Consider the following 23,768-nt stretch of genomic DNA (forward strand, 5'->3'; position numbering starts at 1 on the left):
ATGCGGGGTAGGCGTGGCCGCCGCGGCCCTTCAAAGTGTGGGAAGATGGCGGCGGCGGCGGCGGGCGCTGGCGGCCGGGCCGCGCTGCGGGGGCGGCGGCGGCGGGGGCGGCCCGCGGCCGAGGAGGAGCAGGACGGGGTGGTGCTGGCGGTGGCGGAGTGCCCGGTGTGCCGGCAGGCGCTGGCGGAGGCGGTGACGGTGACGCCGCCTTGCCGCCACTCGCTCTGCCTCGCCTGCTCCCAGCGCTGCCTGCAGGGCCCGGGCCTGTGCTGCCCGCTCTGCCGCAGCCGCCTCTCCACACGGGCCCGGCGGCAGCAGGCCGAGCCCGCAGCCACCACGGCGGCCGGAGGAGGAGGCGGGGAGCAGCGGCCGCCGGACCAAGGTGCGGCGGCGGCACCTGCGCCCCCCCATCGCCGGGGCGGGAGGGCGCGGGGGGCCGGGGGCGTGGCCTGGGGCGCGATGAGTGCGCGGGGGCTCAGCCCCCGGGGCGCGGCCACGCGCGGGGCGTGCGATGAGTGTGCGGGGGCTCGGACCGAGGGAGGCGGCGCCACACGCGAGAAGTGCGACGAGTTTGCGGGGCTCAGACGGGCGGGGGGGGGGAATCCAGACACGGGAGGTGTGATGAGTTTGCGGAGGCTCAGCCCCGAGGGGGGAGTGGCCAGTACGGGACGGGGCGGGAGGTGCGATGAGTTCCTGGGGGCTCAGGCCCGCCCCGAGTCCAGCGGAGCCAAATGTGGGAGGTGCGATGAGTTTGCGGGGGCTCAGACACGAATCCGGCGGAGTCGAGCAGGAGGAGTGATGAGTTTTGCCAGGGATCAGCTCCCCCGAGTCCTGCGGGGCCGTGCCCTGTCGGGGCCCAGACCCCCATGGGGCGTGGCCAGTGCCGGGGGCGGGGGGGCGATGAGTTTGGAGGGGCTCAAGGTGTCGTTCCCTCCCCCGCCGAGTCCTGCGGGGCCAAACGCAGGAGGTGCGATGAGTTTGTGGGGGCTCAGCCGCCCCCCTTCTGCCCCCCCGCCTGGAGTCCTGCGGGAGCGATCGGTGAGGGGGCGGCGGGGCTGAGCCCACCCCTCCTCTGTGGCGTCAGGAGATGGAGTGGATGGATGGCGTCATCCCTGGAAGGGATGCCCGGACGAGGGGATGTTTCCCCACTTCACCGGGCCCAGATCAGCAGCTCTGCACTCCAAGTACCCATCGGGTCCCCTCACCCTGGAAGGATGCGCCTGCTCCCTTGTTGGCATAAAATAATCCTGAGTTCCTGAGTTCCTGGCTTCTTGTCACGCGTTTCCTTCCTGCCTCCAAAGCCAGCTGCCTTCCTCAACTCCTGGAAAGCTGCTCCCTGCGTTTCCTTCAAAATCCTCGTCTGAGCCGTCGGTGTTGCTCTTTCCCAGTGGGAGCTGCTGGAGATGCCCACCTTGCTGCTGTGAGCTCTCAGAATGCGCCAGGATCTCTTGGTTGGGGAGGTGATGCAGAGATCGGCCACCCAGGAGCAGTGCTGGGGGGAACTCTCTGGAACAGACAAGGATTTAAGTTACGGATAAACATCCTTTTAGCTGGACCCGGAGCGTGTTCCTGGTCTCCCAGTTCATGCTTGTGTCAGCATCCTCTAATTGGCTGCGGGAAGAATTGGCAGGACGAGCTTAAACAGCTTAAATTGGTGGTTTGAACTAACCCTGCTAACCTGGAAGAGATTTAAGGAGCCTTTGCCTGGAAGGATTTGCAGAATCAATGAACAGCCGGGCTGCCCAGAGGGAGCTGCGCCAAAGGGGTGGGAGTGGTTCCTCTGGGAACTCCCCAAGTCAATCTCTGCTCCAAGGCAGTGCTGTCAGTCCTGCTTAAATGGACTTAGCTTGGTCCAGGCAGGCTTGGATGAGAGTATCCAGTTATGCTGCAGGAATGCTTGTGCAGTGTCTTGGTTGGGGTTTTTTTTAAGAGGAATTAGTTTTAATTCTCTGCTTGTCCTGGATTTTGGGTAGGATAAAGGGGAATGGCTTCCCACTGCCAGAGGACAGGGTTAGATGAGATACTGGGCTGAAATGCTTCTCTGTGAGGGTGGTGAGGCCTGGCACAGGTTGCCCAGAGAAGCTGTGGCTGCCCCATCTGTGGAAGTGTTCAAGGAGCAACGTGGTTTAGTGGAAGGCTTCCCTGCCCATGGCACTGGATTGGAACATGATGAGCTTTATGGTCCTTTCCAGTCCAAACCATTCCATGATTCTGTTTTGCAGTAAGGCACAGAGTTAATTGTCTTGGTTGTCATTTTCTTGTGCTCTAAGTTGTGCTCATAGTGTGGGAATCAAAGGCAGATGATCCATTGGAAACAGGGACCTCCTGCTTGCAGGGAGAGAGCAGTCGAAGTGGTTTATCCTGGCGTTAGTGAGGCTGATCGGAGGATCCCAGCGTAGCTGAGCCTGGTAGGGAGAGCCAAGCCCTGCTCAAAGCAGGGTCACCAGGAACATGTCCAGGTGGGTTAGTACCATCCCCAAGAGACTCTGTGACCTCCCTGGACAACCTGTACCAGTGCTTGACCACCCTGACAGTAAAAAAGTGATTTTTCTATGTTCAGTGAACTTCTTTTATTTTAATTTGTGCCCATTTCCTCCTGTTCTGTTACCACGGAGAAGAACCTGGCTCTATCTTCTCCACTTGTCATTTAAACACATTGGTGAGATCCCTCTGAGCCTTCTCCAGGGTGAACAGTCCCAGATCTCTCAGCCTTCCCTTATATGCCATATAATCCAGTCATTTGGCCCTTCACGGATCAGTATAAACACCACTGCTGCTCTCCACTCATCCTCTGAGCCAGCCATCATATTATAGAAGATATTGGTTAAGCCTGCCTTCCTTTCCATGCATCCAGCACCACTTCCCACCTTCTCCACTCATCCTCTGAGCCAGCCATCATATTATAGAAGATATTGGTTAAGCCTGCCTTCCTTTCCATGCATCCAGCACCACTTCCCACCTTGTCTGGAATAGTTTTTTCCTGGGGATCAAAATGGGGCTGTCCCTGTCATTCCTCCTCCTGGCCCTGTTTGAAGGGAGGTGTGACATTTGCTTTCTTCCAGGCCTCACGAACCTCTCCTGATCACCATGACCTGATCAATGTATATAATTTATATATCAATGTATGTAGGTCCCTGAGAGAAAGACCTACAGAGCCCAGCTCATCCTAGTGGTGCCCAGTGACAGGACAGGAGGCAGTGGGCACAAACTGAAACACAACAAGACCATAAGAAAAAATGGGTGACCAAGGACCAGCACAAGATTGCCAGGTGAAGTTTCCATCCTTGGAGATTGTCAAAACTGGACATGGACCTGGCCAGCCTGCTCCTGGTGACCCTGCTTGAGCAGAAGGGTTGCATGCCCAGGGGTCTTTGCCAACCTGAATTATTCTGTGAATTCTGTTATGAAGCACTGATTAAGCTTATATTAAAACAGTTGCTTGTTGAAGGTCTTGGAAGGCAGAGAGGAGCAGCAGATGGGAGACTTGGAGACCATGTGTGTGAGGATTCAGCAGGCCAAGGAGAAGGAACAGAACATGTTTGCAGGGAAGTGCTCAGCCTGATTTGTAAGAAAATAAGTACATTCACATTTCATAGAGTCAGAGAATCGTTTAGGTTGGAAAAGCCCTCCAAGACCATTTAGTGCCCCGTTCCCCCAGCACTGCCAAGGCCACCACTAACCCATGTCCCCAAGTGCCACATCCACACAGCTTTTAAATCCCTCCGGGGCTGGGGACTCCACCAGTGCCCACAGTCTGTTCCAATGACTGACCACCCTTTCAGTGAAGAAATTTTGCCCAGTATCCAACCTAAGCTTCCCTGGCACAACTTGAGGCCACTTCCAAGGAAGATGGAGTATCTTATTAATCAAGAAAAAAAGAAAAGAGTCTTGTGAAGAAGGACAAACAGATGAGATCGTGGCTGTGTCTTCTCAGCAGGTACAAGGCCAAACTTCAGGATCAGATACCCATCTGCACTGATAGGTTTTTGTCTGTCAACTCTGACATGACCATCTCAGATTATAGATGATGTCAGAGATCTTGGAAAATTGCTGAAGAACAAATGTTGTCATGTGAACTGCGAAACAGAAATGCAGTTTTCCAAGGAAAGGGCTTGATGAGATGGTGAAGAGCTTTAGATTCCTAAAATGAAAGTGATCTAGGAGCGAGAGAATAAATCATCATAAATCAATCTAGATGGTTTGGGTTAGAAGGGACCTCAAAGCACATCCAGTTCCACCCCCTGCCATGGGCAGGGACACCTTCCACTAGCCCAGCTTGCTCCAAGCCCTGTCCAACCTGGCCTTGAAAACTTCCAGGGATAGGGCACCCACAGCTTCTCTGAGCAACCTGTGCCAGGGCCTCATCACCCTCACAGGGAGGAATTTCTTCCCAATATCCCATCTAACCCTGCCTTCTGGCAGTTGGAAACTATCCCCCCCTTCTCCTGTCACTTAGTGATGATCCATGTGGGTCCCTTCCAACTCCAGATATTCCATCTGCCCATGTAGAAAGTCACTCTCCTTTTTTTACAAGCTTCCTCTAAGTACTGAAGGGCTGTGATAAATGACTGGTTATACAACAGACCCCTAGGTGTTTTTGGGAGGGACAGGGAAGTTCTGCTCCCTGTGTTGAGGTAGGACTGGGTGTACCCAAACCATTCCTCACAGACATCCCAAATCTCTCATCCATACCCAGACAGCAGGATGGGATCCCACCTTTGCTTCAGCCTCTGAACACTTGGAAAACTTTCCTTAACGTCTAATCAAAATCTCCCTTATTACAAAGGCAGCTGATTTCTTTTGTTTCTTTTCTGCACAACAATTAATAACTGATGCTCATAGAAGGGTGTTTTTGCCAAACTTTTAACATGACTTCCCCCTCCTTCCTCACAGTCTTTTTTTGGCTGTGGTTTCTCTCTTTCCCCACTAGCCCAGACCAGTGTAGTTCTGGAGCGTTTCCTGGTGATTCCTTAATTTCCTGTTGTTTCTGTTGTTCTATAGCCTGTCACCAGTTGTGTTTTATCTCAAGGCCACAGTGTTTGGAAGTGGTAATCCTGATGAAGCTTTTCCCTGCCTTGGGAAAAGCAGTGATTTGCCCCCTATATCAAACTGATTAAAGCCAACACCACTTCTTTTTTTAATCTACCATTCAAGCTGTTAATGAAGAGAGTGATTAGGACCTGACCCAGTGGCCAGTGTGAGAGCCTGTCCTGCCATGGCAGTGGATCATTAACTCCTGGAAAATAATTGTCCAGCTAGTTGTGCCTCCATCTGAATAGTGCTTATACCTACAGTAGGGGTTTTTTTTCTCACTGTGCTTCTAAATGTTTTTTAAATGTTCTTCCCAATTAAAACAACAAAATACTGGTTCCATTGAGACCTTAGAGCCCCTTCCAGAGCCGAAGGGGCTCCAAGAGGACTGGAGAGGGACTTCGGGCAAGGGCCTGGAGTGCCAGGACAAGGGGGAATGGCTTCACACTACCAGAGGGGAGGATTAGATGGGATATTGGGAAAGAATTCTTCCCTATGAGGGTGGTGAGGCCCTGGGCACGGATTGCCCAGAGAAGCTGTGGGTGCCCCATCCCTGGAAGAAGGCCAGGTTTGGAGCAGCATGGTCTAGTGGAAGGTGTCCCTGCCCATGGCAGGGGGTGGAACTGGATGGGCTTTAAGTCCCTCTCAATCCAAACCATTCCATAATTCTATGCAAATCTATTGGAAAGCTTTATCTCAGCTATTGGCATGTCTTCATATCATTTAGTTAAACTACTTCTCTTGGAAAACTGTTTCCAAACCTCTCTGTACTCACAAAAGTTCTTGGTTTGCATTTTGAAAACATTTTAAAATTTCACCTTCAGCTGCAAGTGTAAACACTGACTGCTGGGAGTTAAAAGGGAAAACAGTGAAAACCTCAAGGGGTTTTTTTATCCCTGCCAGGAGTAAAGGGGAGAAAGAAGCTACAAAGTCTGCTGAAAGTTTCCTTGGGAGCTGGGGGTGAGGAGATTCGCTCCTGCTCATGGCACAGCTTTGACTTGCCGAATGACATCAGATTGGCAAAACTCAGGAGCCTCTGAATGACAGACAAGGCTCTGAGTCGAGTTCAGCTTTACTTTTATCCAACCCATGGTGCTGAACTTGCCAGATGGAGGTTTCTGGATCTTTTGGCAGTAAATATAAAATGTGCTGGTCAGGAGTGCAGCTCCACGGAGACAGTGTGTAAGGCACACTTCCAACCTGGAAAGGATGGAGTCAGAGGGGATTTAGGCTGTCAGATGCCTCTCATAAAGAAAACCAGCATTAAATAATTAGAAAATCTGTTGTCCTCTCAAATAGTGCAGAAATCAATTGTTTTTTCGAAGGCTGAACACAATAGGATGAAACTCTTGTCTGCCAGGATAAAAGAGCAGGATGCCAGGTCTGATCCTGTTTTGGTGCTCTTACCTCGGCTTGGAAGGAGCATCCCAGTGCCAGCCTTCCCAGCAGCCCTTCAGAAACCGTTTCCTCTCAAGATCACTTAATCTTGAGCCACAGATGAGCTACTGTGGTCCCTTCCAACCTGACCCATTCTGGAATTCTGTGGAATGCAGATATATAGCGATGCATACATTTTTGATTCTGTCTCTTCTACAGAGTTGGACCCAACTATAAAATATTCAAGTTGGTGCATAAAGACTATGGATGAAATTGCCTCCCTTGAGCTAAACCAGCACAACTTTATCCCAACATAACTGTTATCCCAGTATTTAAAATCTCTTCTGCCTTGGCTTGCTGAACCCATGTGAGCAATGAGACAGTTGACATGGCTCCTCTTTCCAGTTGTATGTTTCCCTGAAGGGGAAAAAAATCCACCTTTTTAGCTCTGCAGACAAGGTCTGAGACAAGCTTTAAACATTGAGGAGTGATTGAAGTTTGCTGCAGGGGAGTTAGATTCCTCAGGGGAGTTAGTTGCCTTCAGGACCATTCCAGTGGAAATTCAGCTTGATAAAGTTCACAAAGAACTGGAACTGCTCAAGGACACAATTGGAAAAACATTTGGGGAAACCAGTGGAAGGTTTCCAGCATGGCAGGAGCAAGGAATGCAGCCTGGCCTTCCCAGCACTACCTCTGCTTGGGATTTTTATCCCACATGTTTAGACATTTGGGAAGTTTTCCTTTAAAAACAAGCCTGGTGTACAAGGAAGAGGGAATAGCAGCTTTTTTATTTTAAAAAAAGCACCTTATAATCTATGTGCTTGATATTTGCTTGCATGAGATTATTTTTCTCCTTTCTGAAGGAGATATTAAAGAAATACTCTGTGATTTGTTCAGCATTCCCATCTCCAGAGGCTGCAGAGTTTGAGCTCACCCTTACTGGGAGGAACTCAAGTTACAGGACTCTTCTGTAAGATAAAAGCAAACCAGTGGAAAGCAGGACAAGTGAAAAGAGGATTTAGTCAGTGTTTAAATGGCATGTGTGGGCACCAGGGCTGTGACCTGTCCCCAGGGAGGATGCCCAGCAGGAGAGTCGGCAGCAGGTCACTGGGTGTTTGATTCACTCCTCCCGCTGTGAACCTTTCATTTTGGGCCAAGTAAAAACGCTTCCTAAATAAAGGAAGTCCTGTGAGGAGCAGCTGAGGCAGCTGGGGGGTCTCAGCCTGGAGAAAAGGAGGGTCAGGGGGGACCTTTTTGCTCTCTCCCAGCTCCCTGACAGGAGGGTGGAGCCAGGTGGGAGTCGGGGAAAAAGTGACAGGAGGAGAGGACACAGCCTCGAGCTGCACCAGCGGAGGTTCAGATTGGACATCAGGAGTTTTTCATGGAAAGGGTTTTTCACTGGAAGGGGCTGCCCAGGGAGGTGATGGAGCCCCATCCCTGGAGGTGTCCAAGGAACGACTGGATGTGGCACTCAGTGCTGTAGTCTGGTTGACAAGGTGGGGATCAGTCACAAATTGGATTCTTGGAGGTCTTTTCCAACCTAAATGTTTCTGTGAATTTCTGAAATCGTGATGGAGCTGCTGGTTTATATCCTTTAATGGATATAAACCTTCTTCCTTTAATGGAAGAAGAAAATACCCCTTATGTTTCCTCCGTGCTCGTACCTGTGCCATCCTGACCATAGCACATTGGAATGATGGGCTGTCCTGCACCCTGCCTGGAATACTGATACAGATTGAGCCAGGATTGTTGTCCAGGGCTTGTTTTATTCCTGTTGTTCCCTTTTCCATCCAGGCTCCTCCAACTGTAGTGCAACTTGCCCAGACTTGCACTGCACAGAAGTGGGAGGGAGCTTTGTGGCCGATAGAAGGAAGGGAGTCCTTTGGGAATAACAGACTCCACGAGGTTAAACTATAACCCTGTGCCAGTAGGCTTTTGGTTCCTGAATTCCCGAGGGGGAAGGGAGGAAGCGGGAGCAGGATGGGGAATTCCTGCCAGACAGAGTGAAATATTGACCTCGGGGAATGAATTGCAAGTGGAAAAAAAGCTGTGCTTACTCCAGATCAGTGGGACAACACTGCAGACAACTGGAAGGGGGTGTGGAGGGGAAAAAACACTGTTTATCCAGAAAATAGGGAGCATTCCTGATGCATTGATGTCAATGGAAGAAGGGCAGGAATGTGAATTGAGGGTGTTGTGCAGCAGCTGTCAGCCTGTGTGCCTTGGGTGTCTGGGAGTAGGAGCTTAAAGCCTGAGTTTATTCCTAGGCTTCAGGTTCCCTGTGCTGAAAGCCTGGATTTATTTCTGGGACTTACTCCCCGTGCTTAAAGCCTGAGTTTATTCCTAAGACCCAGATTCCCTGTGATATCACCAGGCTGTTACTTCACCCCTGTGTTTACATCATCCCAATACTCCTCTGATTGCTTAACTGCTTGTCAAGGACTCTTGAGAGTCTCCAAGGAAACTCTGGAAGTGCAAAGTGGGATTGCTTGGCCACCCTCCTCCTGATATTCCTGCATGTTAAACAGCACTTTGATAGCAGTGGTGGAATATAAACATCTGGAGTTGGAAAAAGTGCTGCAGAACCTCTTGTGCAGCCCATGGAGATCTCACACTTTCAGGGAAATAATGGCCAACACCATTATCCTACACTAAAAGGTGTTTCCTTTCTTTTTTTCCCTTCTCTTTCCAGATTTTATATTCAGAGCACCCATTAAATTAAGCAAACCAGGGGAACTCCGAGAAGAATATGAAAGCCAGCTAAGGAAGGTCAGTATTCTGGGTAATTTTGTATTTTCTTCCAGGAGAACTTGGATTTCCTGCAAGAATGCCATCCTGTAGAGAAACCTGAAGGGCTCTTTATTCCTGCTCTGTAACAAAAGTCATTTATTCCCTTTATGCTGTTCAGCCACTTCAGGAAATGGCTGTAATTGAGCATTTAGAAACCAAATTTTGCTGTCTTAGTCTGTCTTCCAGAACATGGAAATGTACCTTCCTTGGAGCAACTGGTTGTGGATGTAATTCCATAAACACTTTTGCAACATAAGATATCTCCTGCAATAACATCCTTCTCCTCAGAAACAAACTATCCCAAACCAGAGCTTTCTGTTTATTTTTAGGCAAGGAAAAAATGTCATTTAAAGGTCAAAAAAATGATAAGGGAAGAAAAGCTTTCCAACTGGTGTGCAGTTAAAGTCTGTGAAAATATTTTCTCCATTTAAAAAGGGATTTTTGATCTCTGTGATGTGTTTTCCCTTGAGATGGGTCCAACCCCTCATTGATTATTCTACCTGCTGGGGAAAAGGAACCCAGGGGGTTTTTCATTGTTGAATTTTCTTTGGGTTTTCACTTGAAAATATCAACAAGGGTAGAAAGGGCTGGGAAGCTGAATTAGAAAAACAGCCTTGTCTGAGTAGGAATATACTGTTTAGGTGATATTTAAGGTAAATAACTAGTTTAAGAAATGCATCTGTGTGAGGAGACAGTTAAAAAGTGTGGAAGGGGCTTCCCTCCTGCTTCCACTCATGTGGAATTAGCAGTGGCACTGATGGGAAATGTCACTGCAGGTTTTTAGGGTAACTTTGGCTGACTGTTCCATTAGCTGATATTAAGAATTGCAGACTCTTCTCCCATCCAGGTGACTTGGCAGGAAGGGAAGGAAACTTTGTGTGCAAAGTTGAGGGACCTGTGGCATTTTCAGCAATAATGAGACACTTTGCTGAGGAGCAGTTGGGTCTGGGCAACAGTGTCAGACTTTAAGTGCACAGGAATCTTACTGCTATAAAAATCTAATTAATTAAGTAATTTAAATGTGCATCACTGTACTTTTCACTGTAATCTTTAAGATAAGTTGACTCAGGGCATCTTTGGCTTAAAGATGAAGAAATAAGGGGTTTTTGTATAGGTATTAACAGGTAATCTAAAGTTCCCTTGCAATGCCTTCAAGGAAGCTGTAGAGGGACTTTTCATCAGGAATTAGTGACAAGACAAGGGGGAATGGCTTCCCACCACCAGAGAGCAGGATTAGATAGGATATTGGGAAGAAATTTCTTCCTGTGAGGGTGGTGAGGCCCTGGCACAGGTTGCCCAGAGCAGCTTTGGCTGCCCCATCCCTGGAAGTGTTCAAGACCGGGTTGGATGGGGTTTGGAGCAACCTGGTCTAGTGGAAGGTGTCCCTGCCCATGGCAGGGGGTGGAACTGGGTGGTCTTTAAAGTCCTTTCCAACCCAAACCATTCTGGGATTCTGTGAGGCATATCTGGATCTTCCAGAAGGATTAAAGCATCTTTTCTCCCATGATCTATGAACCTTTTATAGGAGCACTGCAAAAAGGTACTGTGTGCAGTTCAGTGCCAACACCTCTGCCTTCCCCACCAGTCACAAAGAAATATTTTAACTACTTTCTGGCATTTTGGGCCTGCTTTTGTCTCATTCCTGTTCAGCCTCCTGCCTGGCCTTTTCTGCTTCTTGCCAGATGGGAGATGGGTTTCTTTCCCATGCCAACTTAAACTTTATGAAACTCAGCTGGAAGAGCTGTGGGGGGAGAGATTCTCTGAATCGTCATCTAAGAGGAAATGGCAGTGAAATTTTACTGATAAAATCACAACTGATGCTGCAGTCACTGTTTCCTTATTCATTTCCTTATTCCAATCTAAGCCCCCCGTGGTGCAACTTGAGGCTGTTTCCTCTCATCCTGTCACTGGTTCTGTGGGAGAACAGACTGACCTGGCTCCAACATCCAGTCAGAGAGTTATAGAGGCAAAATTGTGACTGTTGTCGGGGTTTCTTGGTGTCTCTGAACTTCTGAATTAGGCAGGAAGAGAACTCAGGTCCGGGAATCTAAGCTTTTCCTGATTGGGATTGCCTCTGTGGCTGGAAGCACAAGCTCTCATCTCAGCTCCCCCTGCCTGTGGAATGGGGATAACCCAGGCTGGCTTTCCTGAGAAAGGGAGAGGAGCATTTCAAAACGTTTTTACTCATTCCAGATGCGACTTGTTTTCTAAATCTGACCGTCTGTGGAGTGAAGATACCAAGTGTGCATTTGCCAAACTTTTGGAAATAAATATTAATATCAGGAATGATGGTCCTAAAATGGCTGTTTCTTACGCAGAAAATTATCACTTGTACAGCATTTTTCCCCTGCAGTTCCAGTACCCAAAACAGCTACAAACAAGTTAAAATGCATTTTCTGGTAATTGTGCTGCTAACTAAGCTGATGGTCCTCCATCCAGTATTCCAGTGATGCTACTTGGATAACTTCCTCCCAGGGTAGATGTTTCACACCACATTGTTTCAGTTTCTCATCCTCATGTCCCAGCACATTTGTATGTGCTAGCATTTGTAAAAAAAATTCTCTGGGAGATAGTTTACACAAGGCTACTTAATTTTTATTTTTTTTTAAATTCATACAGATTTTATCATTAGAGGTTTTTTTGTGCACAGCCTGAATTCTGGGCCTAAATTCTTTTTTGTGTCCCTTGATTAGGATCCTGTTGTTGTCTTTTTGACTGGTCACCATCAGCAAAGCTTGTGCTGGCACCTCACATAATGTATTTGCCCAAAATCTTTAAATATTTCTGTATGATATTACATATGTTTGTAGCTTTAAATTTAGGAATTTAGTATAATTTTATAATTTAGCCAAAAAAGTGAGGATTTCCATATGGTTTTCTTTGAGGTGAGAAGTAGGAAAGGGACACAAGTGTTGGGTAGTATTTCAGCTGGCCAGAAAAAGTCATCTTTATGATAATTTTTCAGATACTTCAAGAAAGGCTCCTTAAAGAGCAGAAATACTGTTGATTTACACCAGACTATTCCTCATGTCTCGTCGTGTGGCCACAATCCATGTTAATCAGACACTGTGTTGTAGTTATTGCTTGAGATTATTAATAGATAAGGAATTTAAAGACACATCTTCAAACAACTCCAAGCAGGAAGTCAAATCAGTCTTTGAAGACATTTGCTGAACACCCACAATCAGCCAAACAGTGGAGTTTTTTCCTGGTTTCTGCCTACCTCGTTCCTCCTACCTCATCTCTGGGAGCTCGAATTCAGTAGGATTCAGGTCTTTTCCAGCTTGAAAATCATGATGTGCTTTTCACGTAATGACTCAAGAACTCTGTTTTCTTTGTTGTCCACATGTCCATGATTTTGGGATTTTTCCATCCTTCAGCAGAGAAGAAAAAGCGAAGAATAAGGAGTTTTTGCAAGTTGTTCCCTTTATGAGTAGAGGGCAACGTAACACAGCAGCTTCTGAAGCACCTGAGATGCCCACGCTCAAATATGAGGACAAACACAAGGATTTGAATTCCTTGTGCTGTGGTTCATCTGTGTAATGAGGATGTGACAGTCAAAGGTCCAGCTGCTTGTCCCAGACAAGGGTAACTTATCCACAGAGGCTGGACAGAGGAAGGAGGGAGGATCTGTTCTATTTACAGATATATGTAGACTATTCATGGCCTCTGTCAAAGTGCCTTTGTTTTTTTAAAAAGAAGATAAAATCCCTAATCTTTGTGTCGAAAACACAAATGTGTTGTAGAAACAAACCAATCTTCACAGTATTATGAGAGAGAGACAGTGGCTGTGCCCTAGAGTAGGGAAATGAAGGCACAAAATTTAATGCTGTGACCAGACTCTTGGTCTTGCCAATTTGTGTGGAGGACTTCAAACATTATAAATATCTCTTTTTTCATTGTTTCCAGCTGAGAGAAGAAAAACTGCAAGAAGAAAAGGCGTCTGAGGAGCTGATTCACAAGTTCGTTGTAGATGACATGGATGTAGGGAAGAGAAAAACAGAGGAACAGCAGAAAAAGGACGAATCTGTCGTGCTGAAAGTGAACCAAGAGTGTGTAAGTAAGCTTGTGCTTCTCCTTCCTATCCACATATCCAGAGCTTTCATCCTTTGTCTTTCCAGAGTTATTTGATTGACCCTTTATAGCCCCTGAAGGCTGTGAGCTAACAGATTATAAAGATCCATGTTGATGACTGCAGATGTTCTTCCAGAGGTTTCTGTGCCCCTTTTTACCCACCAACACATGACTCTTCCAAACACAACAAATCTCTGCTTTGGGACGATCCTTGTGCCTTTCCATGAACATTTCCCCATGAATCTTCTACACGATTCTGAAGTTCAACACATTCTTCAGGCTGAGTCTTACCTGTTTCCCATTTCAGTTGGGAGGCTCTGTAGGAAATGCTCTTAAAATTTCAGTTTGATGGGCTGATCTGTGGAGACTGAGTAATGAACAGCCTGTAGTAATTTAATTGTAGGATTTTCCCACATTTTCTTGATCAGTAAATTAATTTTATTCAATGACTATACATAGGAGCTGTGTGCTTATTTTTGCATTATTTATGCTTTATGTCCTCTTGGTACAATCGGAAATGAGGGCTTTGGGGATCTTTAACACCTTTGCAAGAAAGAGCTTTATTTTCCAAGTTATTCTCTTTGTTGTACATGTCAGTTAACTCTTCCTTGATTGACTTCAGTTTCCTGAACGTCTCTCGGATTCAGAGAATGAAGAACCATTCCAGGGCAAGCAAACACACCGGTCAGCTTTTGTTTCCAAGACCTCCTTTGCTTTCTTTTCAGGGTAAGATGCTGAGACTTTATTCAGTGTCCCTTAAAGATGTTCTTTCAACTTGTTCTAACAACACACCTGAGATGCTTTAATTCAAATGGTTGTTTCAATCCAAAATAAGTGATGTTTTTTTTCTGGAATTTTAGAGCAGACTCACTGTTAGGACATGGTGTCCATCTGCTTACTTCCTACCTGTTATAAAATCCAGGGGATCAAGGAAGTTAATGTTCATCCCATGAAGCAGAAAAATCATTGCCTGTAGATTTAAATCATTAGTCAGGAATCAGAATCCTGTGGGATGAACTCAGGAGTGCTAGATCATTCTCCAGCACAGACATGAAGAGAGACCATCAGCCCGAGACGGCTTTTTCCCTGGAAAGCTGTTGCTTGACCCAGTGGAAGCAGCTGAGTAACCAAGTGTGTCTCCACATGAGAAGCAAAGGGGTTTCCACAGCTTTGTCATTAGCTCTGACCTCAGTTAATTATGAGCCATGGGTGGAGGTGTCCATGTATTTAGTAGGGAACCTATTAACACAATCCAAGATTCCTGGATCCCTTTCCCAGAGGGCGTAGGAGGTATCTCTTACAGTCAGGTGCTGCCAAGGTTGATGTCTCTCCCAACAGCTGCCAGGGTTGTTGAGCTGATTGTCCCTAAGGCCATGAACAGTCCTGTTTCCACCCATCTGCTTTTCAGGAATTTAACTGCCAAGCTGGAGAGGAGTCGAAGCTGCAACGACACCATTCAGGAGAGATCCAAGAGCAGGCAGAGATCAGCCCCAGCCAACAAAACAAAGGTACAGGCAGCATCTGGGAACAGGTTGTGGTATGTAAATGTTCTTATCTGACGTTACACAGCACCAGTAGTCTGGAGATATAAAACATGGGGTTTGTGGTACTGTGTTATTGCCATGGGGCCAGTCACTTCCTAGTAAAAACCTGATGGGTTGCTAAGCAAAAAAGCAGAGAGGTGGCAGAGCTCTTGGAGGCTAATTGGAAGGATTGTAATCAGCCTTTTGTTTTGTGATTCATTTTCTTTTCAAGGCTGAATCTGCAGCCAGTGAAAGAAAAATCGTATAAAATTTTAGGAAAATAATCCTTTCTTCCTTTCCCTTTCTCTCTAAAGCTGTTTAAACTAGCAAAAGTTTTCCTGACGACAGAATATGTTCTTTGGCACTTCCGTGCTATGGGAAGAGATTCTTAGGATCGTAGAATGGTTTGGGTTGGATGGGGCCTTTTAAAGCTCATCCAGTTCCACCCCCTGGCATGGGCAGGGTCGCCTTCTAGGTGCTCCAAGCCCCATCCAACCTGGTTTGAGCAAGATGATCTTTAAGGTCCCTTCCAACCCGAACTGTCTTGTGATTTTGCCATTGGAGAGGTTGCCACTTGCAGCCAGAACAGCTCTTGCACTGACATAAATTTGAGACCCAAATCAGGCTGGGTCTGGTGCATCCTGCTCATGTCCCATATTGACCATGGAAGGTGCTGTGTCCAGAGAGCACAGTAACCTCAGGTTCTCCTGTTTTCCTCTCACATTCTTGTCCTTCTGCTCCGTGACCAATATCCCGGGTGCTCTGCGTTGCCTTTCAGGTGCTGCCCGTGACTGGCACGTCGACACCGCTGGTCGGGGTCCTGTCGTCCACCCAGAACAACCGCTGCCTCTCGGCCCCAGACCTGACGGCAGAGAAGCGCCTGGTCCTCACCGCCGTGTCGTCCCTCTCGGCCCTGCACAAGCCAGAGCGATCCATCAGCCCAGAGAGCAACGACAGCATCTCTGAAGAGCTCAACCACTTCAAGCCCATTGTCTGCTCCCCGTGTACTCCTCCAAAGAGGCTTCCCGACGGCAGAGTCCTGAGCCCTCTCATCATCAAATCCACGCCGAGGAACCTGAACCGGAGCCTGCAGAAGCCAACCACCTACGAGGCCAGTCCAAGAATACTGAAAAAATGGGAGCAGATATTTCAGGAGCGTCAGATCAAAAAGACTCTCTCTAAAGCGACCCTCACATCCCTGGCTGCAGAGCCTGTGGAAGATGTTACGGTTCCTGACATCACCAACTCCAGCACTTGCACTAAAGAGCAGCCACAAGTGCAGGATGACCGCCTTCCACCTGACGCAATGGGAGAGCCTCACCCCAAGCTGGATTCCTTCCCTTCCATCAGTGAAATGAAGCTGGGAAGAGGGAGCGAGAAGAACAGGGGTTCACAGGCCTTAACAAGAGATGACAGTGCTGCCGAAGTAGATGTGAGATCAAATGTAACCTCCTTGAACACACGAGTGTCTGAAGGCCCTGACCTAAAACTCATGGACAAATCCTGTCTTAGTCTTGGCCCAAAAATGCTGAGCGTGGGCGTTGGCACGACGCTGCCTGACAGCAGCACACTCGGAGTCCCTGCCAAGGCACCGGCGAAAAAGCAGCTGAAATACCTGAACAACAGCAAGTTGATGAACGTGCAGAACAGCACCTGCAATTCCGTCGGGAACATCATCACGGAACAGCCGCCGCTCCTGAGGCGGGGCCGGAAGAGATGCTGCAAAACAAAGCACTTGGAGCACAACGGCTCCGTCAAGAGACTGAGGCACGCAGCAGGGGAGGTGCCTCCAGAGGTGCGGGAGAGGGAGCAGAAGCTCCAGCAGGAGGAGGAGGACAGGAGGTTGGCCCTGCACCTCCAGCGGATTTTCGACAGCGAGAACAGGACAGTGGACAGGCGGAAAGTCCGAGTGGATCGGTACCTGCTGCGCTCCAAGAGCACTCTGGGAGCCAAGTAGCACTGGTGGGCCATGCTGCCTTTCTAGAGGACGATGAGGTTTATCAGATTGTCTTATAGGAGAACTATTTTTTGCCCTACTTCCACCCACACCATTGTTTTCTCGTTCCAGTGGTAAGGCGTTCGTAGGTCCAGTTCAGAGAGAAGCCAGAGTCCTTTCAGATTTGAAAAAAAAAACCAGGAGAGAATGAGGAGAGAAAATCCTTTCTTGTCCGTTGGTCTGAAGGCATTGTTGTCCCTGTGAATACACTGCAAGGCCTCCACGTGCACGGGGGTTCCCCAGCCTGGAGGGTTGTGAACATGGGGTACGAGGTAAGGACCTCGTCCATCCCTTGCCAAGGGAAATCTGAGCTCTGCTCATAGAAATTAGGTTTGTTCTGTCTTACAGTCTTCTTCTCTCTGCCTGCCCGATTTTCTCCCTCAGACTGTGGAGTCAGGCCTTATCCATGTCAGATGACTTGAGGGCTGCTGGGGAGGGAGCCTGTTCTGTATTTCTCCAAGGAAATCCCAAACAGAGCCCCCTGGAGTACTGAAAAATGAATGTATCTCACTGTCTGCACCAGCAGTACAGACCATACGTCACTTTCTTGAAGTAAAAAACCAAATACAGTTAAAAAAAGAGACCTAACATAAGGATTTTACCAAAAAGCCTTATAGGGACTTGTAATTCCATGTTAGTGACAGGGCAGAGAGCTTGGGTGGAGCACTGGGCGCTGGGATCCAGAGAGCTTTTCTCTTAGTCCCTGCCTCTTCCAAGCCAGGAGGGTTTCCTGTTCTTCCCTCTAACACTGAAGGAAGGGAAATGCCGGCTGGGTGATTTTGTGAAGGACGTTCTCCCTGTTGACACGTACCCTCAGGATCTTGCTTGGTTAAGAGCTCTCTCTCTAAGACCTGTTCTTACATGTCCCAGAGGAGGCATCCTGAGGGGTCTGACACATCCAGGCACCCAATGGTTGACTTTGGAGCTGGGATGGGAGACCAGCCTTCCAGAGGACTTCCCCTGCTCTGAGCTCCCTGGCTCCAGGTCCAAACCACTAAAAAAGCTCAGGTGAGCAATGCACTAAAAATTCCCACTTCCAGGCATAAAATTGGGCCTGCGGCAGAGCTGGCCCAGAGCCTGGGCTTGGTGGAGCGTGTGTTCTCTGCCCAAATGTGGCCTCCCACCCTTTGAGTGTTTGTAACACTTATCCATCCATTAACTCTGTGGATTATTTCCAGTAATGGAGCTCAAACAACACTGTTCCACCTCGATCCTTGAAAGCTGCCTTGCAGAGTATTCACTGGGATCCTCGGAGCCCACAAGGATCTTTGTCCAGGGCGGAGCTGTGGCGTTCCCCACCAGCCCACCCATATGCCAGATATTTTTGGGGATGAGCACAGTGCTGGGGCAAGCTTCTCCATGGATGGTGTGAAGGGAGGACACCCAGTGCACTAAAACAAACAGATCTGATCTAAAAGAACATTCGTTGCCCAATTTCCTCTATCTAAAAACGGTTGAATTTTCTTCCTCCATCTTAAAACGGTTAAAAAGAAAACAGGAACTGGTTTTCTTTTTCACTGCAAGGACCCTGGCAGGTTTTTTTTTCCCTAATTGAACTGGATTTTTTCAAAAAAAAAGAAAAAAAGGACAAAAAAAAAGAAATCTTATATTTTAATGGATAAAATTTATATATTTTAAATACTATATTTCAAAAGATTTGACACTTTTGTTTGGAGAAATCTTATAGCAATGATTCCATAATATATATCTGTATCTCTGGATCTCCTTGCCACCCAAACTACTGGATGGGTAAAGTTGTCCCCAGGACTGGTGAGACCTGGCCTGCTCTGTCTTCCCAGCATTCCAGGCCCTCTCAGAGCCTTGGGAGGTGTTGCTTGAATCAGGCGCTTTTGCCCCAAACTGAGTGCTGCTCCTCTTTCCAGCTGTGAATTAGAAGGAAATTGAGGAATTAGAGCCTTGGCCAGACCTGGAAGAGCAGCGTGGAGAGAAGGAGCGATGGCCTGGATCTGCCCTTGGAGTTCAGGAGGGAAAGCCACAGCTTTAACTCACAATCCATGTGGTTTCTCCCAACATTTTGAGCTAAAGTATGCACTTCCCAAGTGCATTTAGATTTAGAATTATTTTTCCACGGTTAATCCCTGGAGCCCCAGTCAGACTTCCTTAAAGTTTCCTTCTTTCTCGTGGCACTTCTTGTGTGGGTTCAGCCAGGCCTGGGCTGCCACACCACAAAAAAAGCTAGATTTACATGCTGAATGTATCTTTTCTTTCCCCTCTTAAAACAGATTTCACAGCCCAATGCACCAGGACAGTGTCTTAAATATCTCCTTTTGAAAAGATTTTATAAATATTTTGGGGGTTTGTGCGTTAATCTCCTCTTTCCAAATCTGAGCTGGGCAGGGAGGCATGCCTCAGCTGGAGTTTGTCCCCAGCCAAAAAAAGCTCCATGGGACCCCTCGTTCCCCCGGCTCCCCCCAGAACAGAGATCCCAACTCCCCAAGCATCACGCACAGGCTGTGGCATCCACATTTAAGGAGACCTTTATATGTGGAATCACAATCGTGGAAGGGTTGCGGCAATGTGAAGCAGGATGAATGTTTTATTAATTTAACACTCTCAAAGCCTGTGTAAGCTTGCACAAAGGAAACAAAAATTGTAAATAATTACACTCAAAAGAGCAGGAGTTCCCAGCCTCTCCCATAAAAAGGTCAGGAATGGCACTACCTTTGCCAGAAATTCAGCCAGCTGAGGAGGAAAATACCTCTTGCAAGATGTGCAGAGGCCTGAGATGAAACCAAGTATTTATTCACACTTTAGGAAAGTCCTTTCTAACCCTCAGCCTTCCCTCTGGGGTGAAGGCATCCTCTGTGGGAGCATCCTCCCAGAATGTGAAGCTGGGGTTGGTTCCATGACTTGTGTCTGCCAAAGATGCCACTGACTCCGGAAAGTTGTTTTCTAACGCTCTGGAGCAATTTGCCCGGGAAAAGCCGCACAGAAAGGTCCGTGTTTGGAGCCAATAAGATCAGATAAATGAAGGAAAAGTGCCAAAAGGGATCATACCAGGTGATTGTATGATGATGTTCTATATTGTCAGTATTTCTCTTCCAATGCTCTTGTACCTGCAGTGCACAGTAGTCAGGAAGTGTAGCTTGAACAAGTATTTTCTCAATGAAAGTAAAGGGGGAGGTTGAAGCCTTAAAGACTCTCACTGATTTTAAAAACCAAGCCTTTAGCAATGCTCCGAGGGGAGAGACCCTCCGACAGCCCCGTCCTGTCTCCCAGCTGTCCAGCAAAAGCCTGACGAAGAGCTTGTCCTGTGCATTAGGGGAAGCATTTCAGGAAAACCTGGACCATTTCACACCTGAGGGCAAAACTAACCACTGTCCACGATGAACATCATGGATGGGAGCTGGGTAGAAGCACAGCACGGAAACTGGGATGATCCACACACCTGACACAAACTTTCCCCCTCCCCATGTCTGGAAAACGCTGCAACTCATCTGCTCTAGAATTAGCTCTTCACTATGCAAATGGGAAAACCCTCAGCTGGGCACGGATTGGGATTTGCTGTCAAACTGTTCAAAACAAACCTAGATGTCGCTACACTTTTTTTTTTTTTTTTCCAATAATGCTTTATATTGTGCTTTTCCATTTGTGGAAAAATTCCAATTGTGCTTTCGCATTCTCAGCTCGCCAGCAGAGCACTGGGCTGGTGACAAGACTTTCACGGTCATTTTGGGTCTCAGCTGAACCACCTGAATGTTTTCAAAAGGCACCGAAGGACCGTTGACTTGCATGTGTGAAATGTGTGAGTGGAATGACACGCAGGCAATCCCTCATGTTGTGGCTTCTGTTTGTTTGAAACAGAGTAAATCCTGCTTGTGAAACAACTGTCACAAACCAGAAACACGCCAACAAATAGCAAATGTGTACAAATAATGTTGTACGTTTTAACAGCAACCAGGACTTGGAGAGACTGCAGGGCAGAGGCCGAGGTTCAAACAGAATAAAACCAGGTTCTGACAGTGAAATCCCTGTTTCTGCCAAAGTTGCTGTGCTTGGAGACAAGCAGGATGCTACTGCTGCTTGTGCCAAACGGGCGAGGTTATTGAGTAATCAGAGAGAATCATTTAGGTTGGAAGAGCCCTTCAAGATCATCCAGTCCAGCTGTTCCCCCAGCACTGCCAGTCCCACCAGTAAACCATGTCGCCAAGTGTCACATCCACACAGCTTTTAAATTCCCCTAAGGATAGGGACTCACTACTGCCCTGGACAGCCTGTGCCAGGGCTAGACAACCCTTCTGGGGAAGGAATTTTTCCTGTTATGGTTTGCAGGGGGATAAAAATGGTGTAAGTGGGTATAACGACCTGTTTTTCATGTAGGGAAGCAGCTAGTGGGCAGTGAGCATCCTCCATTGCTTCCCATCACTTGTCCCAGCCACTCTGATACCAGTTTTTGGGCAGGGATGGATGAGCACACTTTTATTTTCCAGGAATTGAGGAGCCCAGCAGCAAGCAGCCATGATTTTCATGTGCTGTCCCTGCAGCTTTGTGGCTGTTTTGATGCTTCCAAGCTGGAAGTTAGTCCCTGATAACCTGAGATGAATCTTGTCCCAGATTTTCCAGGAAAAGGTTGGATTTTCCAATTCAGTTTTCCTACTGGATTTTCTTACCTCAGGAGGGGGAAAATGGCTTGGCCATCTGCTTGCTGATGGTTACAGGTGGGATCTCGTACACCACGTGGAATTGCTCCTCCCTCCTCCAGACCTGCCCTGGGGCTGGATTCCCTCTTTAGGAGGCCAGGGTTGTGAGCGGAGTGATGGGATGGTTCCTTGGATGGCTCAGCTCTCTTCCATCCCCACATGACAGGGATCCAATTCTATCCTGGAACACACATGAAACATGGGAGCCCCAAAAGTAAAGGCACCAGCGATCCTGAGTAATTCCAAAGGAAAGGTAGATGTGCTGGGTTATTACTATTAGCTGCAAAATGTGCCTTAATTTCTTGCCCCTCTTCCCCAGCCAGTGCAGGGAAAAGAGCACTCGGAAGTATCGGGTTCTGCTTGCACTGGCAGTTCCAGATGGAACCACCATTGGAGCTGGGATGGAGATAAAACATGGAAGATATCCAAGTCCTACTTCATGTCGGGGCAAACTCACTTTTACTCCAAGGCTGATCTCCCAACAGCTGGGTTTGAGGTGGGGTTAATCCAGCTGTGAATCCAAGGGACCCCAGCAGTAACTGTGTGCTATTTGCCCCTCTGTAGCCACAGCATCAGGGTCCAGCCTTGTGCTGGGATGAGGGCGTTCAGTCTTTGTCCTCCCTTCACGGACATCCAGGAGGCTGCCACAGTGGGGGCACACTCAGCCTCACCTTCATCATGGAATCACAGGCTGGTTTGTGTTGGGAGGGACCTTAACGATCATCTGCTCCATGCCCCTGCCATGGGACACCTTCCACTAAACCAGGTGCTCCAAGCCCTGTCCAACCTGGCTATGAACACTTCTAGGGATGGGGCAGTCACAGCTTCTGTGGGCAACCTGTGCCAGTGCCTTACCACTGTCACAGGGAAGAATTCCTTCCCAATATCTAATTTAAATCTCTCCTCTTAGAGTTTAAATGTATTACTGACCCTTGTCCCATACCTTTTATAGCACTCATCCTGTCTGGATACCTGTCATCTGCAGCAGGACACATTCAAGCTGTCCTTTCTTGGTTTCCAGCTCCATGCTGTCTTGCTGAAGTGGCCAGTATTGCTGCCAGAGGGTGCTCAGGGACTTGTGCCTAAACCTCTCCCACTCTCTCTCCTCTCACAATGTGTGATTTCCTCCGGGAATGTCTTGTTAAAGCCAGGACGAGCCAGAACAAATTCCCACCTCCAGCTGGGAGCACTGGGAGAACTAGAGGAATGCTAGAAAGTCTGTGCTGTCCCCAAACCCCACAGAGGGGCATGTGAATCACAAAATCCCATATTAAACTGAGGGAGCTGATCCACAGCCTTTCCCAGTGCTGCTGCGCTGGGAACAAAGGATGGATCTGGGGCAGAGAAGGGAAATTGAGGAGAGCAACAGCCATTTCTCAGGTGTGACCTGGAGATCAGCAAATGCCTGGGGCTGGAGCTGAATTCCCAGGTTTGGCAGGAGGCTGTTTGCTTCCACTCAGTCCCATTCACAATTCCAGGGAGACTAAATAGGGAAGCAGCCAAGTGAATCACAAAGATTTGGGACTTCATTTGAAAGTCTGCTCCGCACCAGCTGATAGAAGCAGCTGCCAGCCCCCAAATCCGGAGCCATCCCTGCCAGGTTCTCCCTCTCCAGCAAAAATGGGAGAGGCCCATGGAGACACTTGGGTCTGACAGATAAGGGTCTCCCAGAGACAAAACCTCTGGATATGGAAACCTTCCTGAGCAGAGCTGCAGGTACAAAGAGGCTCATTAATAACAGGCTGGAGCAGGGACAGGTGAAACCCCATCATTTGCTGTCACTGCAGGAAGATGCATCCGCCAGGATGTTGTCATTCCTTTAATGGAAAATTGATACATTGAAGCAGCTAAATTGGATCAGTCCAAGTGGATATCCAGCTCAGCATCTCCTCTCCAGCAGTGGAAAACGGAGGACTCCTCGGCATGGCAGCTCCACATGAAGGGTCTAATTAACGATGGATAAACAGCATCCTGTGGCTTGGCCACACAACAGATCTGTTGAAGATCATGGAATAGTTAGGGTTGGAAAAAATCTTCAAGGTCATCCAATTCCCCCAGCACTGCCAAGGCCACAGCTAACCCATGTCCCCAAGTGCCACATCCACACGGCTGTTAAATCCTTCCAGGGATGGGGACTGTGGACAGCTCTTTTGGGGTTGAACAGGGCTTGGAGCAACCTGCTCTAGTGTCCCTGCCCATAGAACTGGATGGGATTTAAGTTCCTTCCCAACCAAACCATTCCGTTATTTGAACACCCCGACCTCTACAGGAATGACCGAGGAACGGACTACATTTCCCAGTGTGCATCGCGGCGCG

The 23,768-nt window shown here is 48.1% G+C and overlaps 1 protein-coding gene across 1 annotated transcript; it reads left to right on the top strand.

Annotated features, from left to right (window-relative positions):
- On the top strand, nucleotides 1-20,780 carry RNF169 (ring finger protein 169). The gene is made up of 6 exons (XM_032679287.1): nucleotides 1-382; nucleotides 9,101-9,177; nucleotides 13,108-13,254; nucleotides 13,895-13,998; nucleotides 14,681-14,780; nucleotides 15,574-20,780. The coding sequence occupies exons 1-6, from the start codon at nucleotides 1-3 to the stop codon at nucleotides 16,750-16,752; spliced, it is 1,989 nt and encodes a 662-aa protein (XP_032535178.1). The 3' UTR covers nucleotides 16,753-20,780.
- Nucleotides 20,781-23,768: the final 2,988 nt, after the last annotated feature.

The sequence above is a fragment of the Chiroxiphia lanceolata genome, chromosome 2, assembly GCF_009829145.1.
Source record: "Chiroxiphia lanceolata isolate bChiLan1 chromosome 2, bChiLan1.pri, whole genome shotgun sequence".
NCBI lineage: Eukaryota > Metazoa > Chordata > Aves > Passeriformes > Pipridae > Chiroxiphia > Chiroxiphia lanceolata.